Source organism: Oncorhynchus keta, chromosome 33 (genome assembly GCF_023373465.1).
Source record: "Oncorhynchus keta strain PuntledgeMale-10-30-2019 chromosome 33, Oket_V2, whole genome shotgun sequence".
NCBI classification, from domain to species: domain Eukaryota; kingdom Metazoa; phylum Chordata; class Actinopteri; order Salmoniformes; family Salmonidae; genus Oncorhynchus; species Oncorhynchus keta.
This window is the reverse complement of record NC_068453.1, coordinates 14098364-14104568: the sequence shown is the minus strand read 5'-3', so window position 1 is coordinate 14104568 and position 6205 is coordinate 14098364. Positions and strand designations below refer to the sequence as shown.

At 43.6% G+C, this 6205-nt stretch overlaps 1 protein-coding gene across 2 annotated transcripts in view; it reads left to right on the top strand.

Moving 5' to 3' along the window:
• Nucleotides 1–449: 449 nt before the first annotated feature.
• Nucleotides 450–6205, top strand: part of efcab6 (EF-hand calcium binding domain 6) — a 39578-nt gene continuing 33822 nt past the window's right edge. For both annotated transcript variants that reach the window (XM_035758079.2, XM_035758078.2), the window contains exons 1-3: nucleotides 450–542; nucleotides 1318–1560; nucleotides 1705–1925. In XM_035758079.2, the coding sequence (XP_035613972.1) occupies nucleotides 1338–1560; nucleotides 1705–1925 (444 nt within the window). In that variant the 5' untranslated portion in view covers nucleotides 450–542; nucleotides 1318–1337. The remainder of the gene's footprint in view (nucleotides 543–1317; nucleotides 1561–1704; nucleotides 1926–6205) is intronic.

Genomic DNA, 6205 nt, shown 5'->3' with positions numbered 1-6205 from the left:
GTGGTTCCCTCTCAACTGTTGCTCCATCTGGAGGCTTGGAATACTCAAAACGCTCAACTCTGGTTGAAACTAGTAGTCCAGACCTACTCTTACCGTATACTGGAGCTGCTTTATTTGATTCCTGATCGTTTTGCGTTTTCAAGCGCTTTGAGAGTCATTTTTTTTAAATAAAAAAACGCGAAGTTGAATACATTTATTATTAATTCAGTGGGCATCTGCAGTATCACCATAGTCCTTATCACTAACCACTCGATGTGTTTACTGTTGCGTGAGTGTCTACTACTCTGGATGAAGAACATGTAGCTTCAAGTGGAGGTAAAGGCATGAAGGGAATTCCTGACATGACATCCAATCATAAACAATAGCGGGAGGAGTCGGGAACTGTAGAACGGTGTCAATACATCTCTATGACAACCACAACGCGTTCTCTGCGTCCCCCTGCACGTTTACTCAACTCCAAAGAAACCCGAAGGAGAACGTAGGTCAAAGTCAGAGAGAGACCATTTCAATCTATCCAGAACTACATGACATAAAGGAAGGGGGTAACTATAACACTCATTAATTGTAGTAGGCTACATTTCTTCCTGCCCCTTTTAATGGATGTTTTTTTAGTTGCAGCTTAAAACTAAACAAGCAATGTCAAATCATTTATTTATAACAAACAAGCATTTCAAATGGAGAGATCACAGGAACTAATTTTGATATTTCTAAATTACAAACGGTACTTTCCATTCAAGTACTAATTCATGAATTCATTTGTGACATAATTTGCATAAAACAACACAAACATTTTAATAAACAACTGCCCTTTTAATAATCTAAGCAGGAGGCAAATATGTAAATGTTGTGATTAACCTTGGGCCAACTTCAACGTTTATGCTAATTATAAAAAGGTTAATTTGAAGTAAAATAATAATTGCCTTTTATGTTTAAATTCTGCTCTCATCCCCGATGTAAAATGTTTCCTATTGCTGTTGCTTTGATTGACTGAGACAAGCTGGCAAACATCTCCTCTACAATGTGCTTGTCTGATATCTTAACACACCGTTCAAGTAGAACAGGAGCCTTGAGTTGATTTATGATGCGTTTGCGTTGGGAAGAGTAAGACACTGTAAACCATCCTCATGTGATGCAGGAACAGAACACCCTGCTCTCATGAATAATGTCACCTGGGTTTCACCTGTCACACACACACACACACACACACACACACACACACACACACACACACACACACACACACACACACACACACATATCAAAAACTCTCCAGTGAGTACTGTATGCACCACCCTTCTCTCCCCCCTGTCCCCACAGCTCCACCGGAGCCAGAAGGTATGAGACGGACCCCCCCTGTGGTGCCCCACAACGTGGGCCTGGGGGACCTGACCCTCATGTCCCGAGGACTGGTCATCGCCCCGCGCCCCTGGACCGCCCAGCACATCAGCATCACACACACACCTGGCTCTACACACTCATATACACACACACCTCCATACACACCTGTGGAAGGACAGGGAGCAGGGGAACCCAGAAAGACAGCACTGCAGTCAGACTCAGGTGAGTTCATTCATATATCATTCTCAACTCATAGCTTAACATGATAATGTACCGTAAGGGCAAAACCCTGGAATAAATCTAAACCAAACACACTAAACAGTGTCCCCCACACAGACTCCTAATCACTTCCATGTCCTTCTCCAGTCTCATTGGTACAGTCAGCCCCAGATGAGCATCTGTCCCTGGGGGAGATCAAGACCCTGCTCCCCCGGAGGCTGGGGGAGAGGCTGGAGGATGTGAGGGCAGCGTTCAAGGCCCTGGACCCTGAGGGGAGCGGCTCAGTGACCCGGGGGGAGTTCAGACAGGTGGTGGAGGCCTTCCTCTTCCCCCTCACGCAGACCCAGCTCAACGCCATGCTGGCCAAGGTGAGAGAGGGCAGATGTGGGTCTCTTATAGACTGGTTTGCGATCTGTTTGTGCTGTCTTGCCAACTCCAATGATAATAGCAGTTGGCAAGACAGCATAAACAGATCTGTGACCTGTGGGGTATACTACAAAGCAGGTTCAATGAGTTAGCCAGCTAACTTGCCTAAATATTCTGAAATAACTTGTCATTTTTTAAAAAGATATGCTTGAAATTGACATGGTCTAATTGACTCAACAACCAAGAACACATATCTAACTTGAGCTTTTGAGAACCAGAAAATCCATAATTATTTCTGGTTGTTTATCAAAGTTAGCAGGCTAACTCATTGAACCTGCTTTGTAGTACACCCAACAGGTGTCCTATGTTCTGCTCTTGCATAGTCTGACAAAGTAATGCTGATTCTCAAGCTCCGGGCTCCACATCACCACCACTGCATGGCCATTGACTATATTGGCCACTAGATAGCAGTACAAGACTTGAGGTTAGTCTTGGTAATGACAAGTGACATGCTCTATCAAATACTGTTAAAAAAAGGGTTTTATGGCTCATGGAGAGGGGACACCATTTCCGTATATCTGAAATGATTTCAACCTTTCCCACTAAGCCTTACTACATAGTCTTGGAGTTCTTAGTTTCTTTATAACGTTTTAGGACAAGTGCTGTGCACAGATAATATAATAATAATATAATAATATAATAATAAGGTGTTTGGTTTGGGTGTCACTGCCCTTTTCTGTTTTCAGAACTACACGGAACAAAAATATAAATGCAACATGTAAAGTGTTTCCCCTGTTTCATGAGTTGAAATAAAAGATCCCATGCATTTTCAATACAAACAAAAACCTTATTTCTCTCAAATGTTGTGCACATCATCTGTTTAAATCCCTGTTAATGAGCACTTCTCCTTTGCCAAAATAATCCATCCACCTGACAGGTTTGGCATATCAGGAAGCTGATTAAACAGCATGATCATTACACAGGTGAACCTTGTGCTGGGGACATTAAAAGGCCACTCTAAAATATGCAGTTTTGTCGCACAACACAATGCCACAGATGTCGCAAGTTTTGAGGGAGTGTGCAATTGGCATCTTGACTGCAGGAATGTCCACCAGAGCTGTTGCCAGATAATTAAAAGTTCATTTCTCTACCATAAGCCGCCTCCAACGTCATTCTAGAGAATTTGGCAGTATGTCCAACCGGCCTCATAACAACAGACATATATGGCATTGTGTGGGCGAGCGGTTTGCTAATGTCAACGTTGTGAACAAAGTGCCTCATGGTGGCGGTGGGACTATGGTATGAGCAGGCATATGCTATGGTCAAAGAACACAATTGCATTTTATCGATGCCAATTTGAATACACAACAATACCCTGACGAATTGTGAGGCCCTTTTTTTTTTTAAGGTACCTATGACCAACAGATGCATATCTGTATTCCCAGTCATGTGAAATCCATAATTAATTGATTTCAATTCAACTGATTTCCTCATATGAACTGTAACTCAGTAAATACAATGAAATTGTTGCATGTTGCGTTTATATTTTTGTTCAGTACATGAGGACCACTTAAGGAAATGTGACTCTCTTGATGCATCACTGACAGTAGTAATGGCATTGGCCACATTACTCATTGATCAAATGGATCATTCCCTTGCACTGTTTATGAAAGCAGTGGGGACATTGATCGATATTTAGTGATGTAGTGTAGCTGTTCGCGCGTTTACATTTTGTGTTCCTATACCTCCCACTGTTTGTTCTTCATTCACACCTGTTCATCATTGATCAGTACCAGAGTGGTGTTATGGGTAGGGATATACACCTACAGCAGAGTTGTTTATCATGTATACGGTGTATCCCTTCTCCCTCCATCCGTGGTGTGTTGCTGTGCGATGCCTCTCGTCACTCCACAGCGCCAATGTAATTGTCTCCACTGTTCCTCTTTGTTCCGTCTCAGCGCTCACGCCTGACAGTTTGACTGTCTGTCTTTCCCACAGATTTCCACCCATAATATCAGCACTTTGTGCTCCCTCCTCCCTCCCTCCCTCCCTCCCTCCCTCCCTCCCTCCCTCCCTCCCTCCCTCCCTCCCTCCCTCCCTCCCTCCCTCCCTCCCTCCCTCCCACCTCCTCCTCCTCCTCCTCCCCCTCTCTCAGTCTTTCTGTTCCTTATTCATTAAAAAGACGGTGTTTTTCGAGGGGAGTTATCGAAAGTTTACTTTAAAGGACCATATCGCAGGAGCAGCAGCTGTTGTGCTGGTGACATTTTGATGTGGAAGTCGCTTTGTGCTTGAGGGAGGGAGATGCCACAAGCGGCTTTTTTTCCCCTTCTCTGTCTCCCTCCTCTTTCTCTTTCCTTGCCTTTTTGTCTCATCTGTTTCTCAAACACTTTCAGAGAAGCGATTGAGAGCTCGGTGCGTCTAAATGATTTTTTTTTTTAATCGTGATCAATTATTTAGCAGGCGGTGGTTGCCTTACATGTTAAAAAAAACACTTGCTCCAATAATTACAGGGAAGTCCTAGAGCAGAGTTAGAGAGGGAGGAAGGGAGGGAAAGAGAAATAAGACAGAGTGACAGAAAGACAAACAAGAGGTGGACAGAGAGGGAGTGGAGGGGAAGACGGAGGCGGATGATGGACAGAGTCTAAGACAGACAGAAAGAGAGAGAGAGAGAAAGAAACAGAGGGAGTCTGTCATGTCTGAAGGGTGAAGGTGCCACCCACTACTCTATACTGCCTACCTCTACTCCACTGAGCATTCACTATAACATAATGACCTGGGTCTGACCTTCACACTAGAACACTATATCTACAGTCATGGACAAAAGTTTTGAGAATGACACAAATATTCATTTCCACAAAGTTTGCTGCTTCAGTGTCTTTAGATATTTTTGTCAGATGTTACTATGGAATAATGAAGTATAATTAAAAGCATTTCATAAGTGTAAAAGGCTTTTATTGACAATTATTTTTCAAGACCTCTGCAATCTGCCCTGGCATGCTGTCAATTAACTTCTGGGGCACATCCTGACTGATGGCAGCCCATTCTTGCATAATCAATGGTTTGAGTTTGTTAGATATGTGGGTTTTTGTTTGTCCACACACCTCTTGAGGATTGACCTCAAGTTCTCAATGGGATTAAGGTCTGGGGAGTTTCCTGGCCATGGACCCAAAATATAAATGTTTTGTTCCCTCTAGCCACTTAGTTATCACTTTTGCCTTATGGCAGAGTGCTCCATCATGCTAGAAAAGGCATTGTTCGTCACCAAACTGTTTCTGGATGCTGAATCAACTTTCTTGGGCACCCTGAAGCCTTTTTCACAACAATTGAACCGCTCTCCTTGAAGTTCTTGATGATCCGATAAATGTTTGATTTATGTGCAATCTTACTGGCAGCCATATCCTTGCCTGTGAAGCCCTTTTTGTGCAAAGCAATGATGACGGCACGTGTTTCCTTGCAGGTAACCATGATTTACAGAGGAAGAACAATTATTCCAAGCACCACCCTCCTTTTGAATCTTCCAGTCTGTTATTCAAATTCAGTTAGCATGACAGAGTGATCTCCAGGCTTGTCCTTGTCAACACTCACACATGTGTTAACAAGAGAATCACTGACATGATGTCAGCTGGTCCTTTTGTGGCAGGGCTGAAATGCAGTGGAATTTTTTGGGGGGGATTCAGTTCATTTGCATGGCAAAGAGGAACTTTGCAATTAATTGCAATTCATCTGATCACTCTTCATAACATTCTGGAGTATATGCAAATTGCCATCATACAAACGGAGGCAGCAGACTTGGTGAAAATTAATATTTGTGTCATTCTCAAAACTTTTGGCCATGACTGTACACAGCAGTCTTACCAGCCCCATTCCCAGGTATATAGAGCATGCAGAGCGGTGCAGTACTCCTGTGGTTCTAGCTAGGCGTTCCGCTCGGTGCCTGCTGATAGCAGTGATAATTAGACATTGTGACATCTATAATAAGACTCAATGCCATAGAGCTCTGTAGGGAGCAGAAGCACTGGATTACACCGTGGGAGGATGTAGGGCAGGGTGTCAGAGACTAGACTTTGATTATGAGCCACCAGAATAGGTGTGTGTATATATCTACCTATCCATGTGTGTGTGAGTGTGTGTGCTTGCGTGCGTATCTCCCTTATCCATCTGTGTGCGTGTGCGTGTGCGTGTGGCTTACTTAAGAGAGATACTGTTCCACTGCTGGTGCCAGGATAAAAGCAGTGTGCTGATTCCCCAGGTGTGACCCGTTCTGAACACCACCTATTCCCCA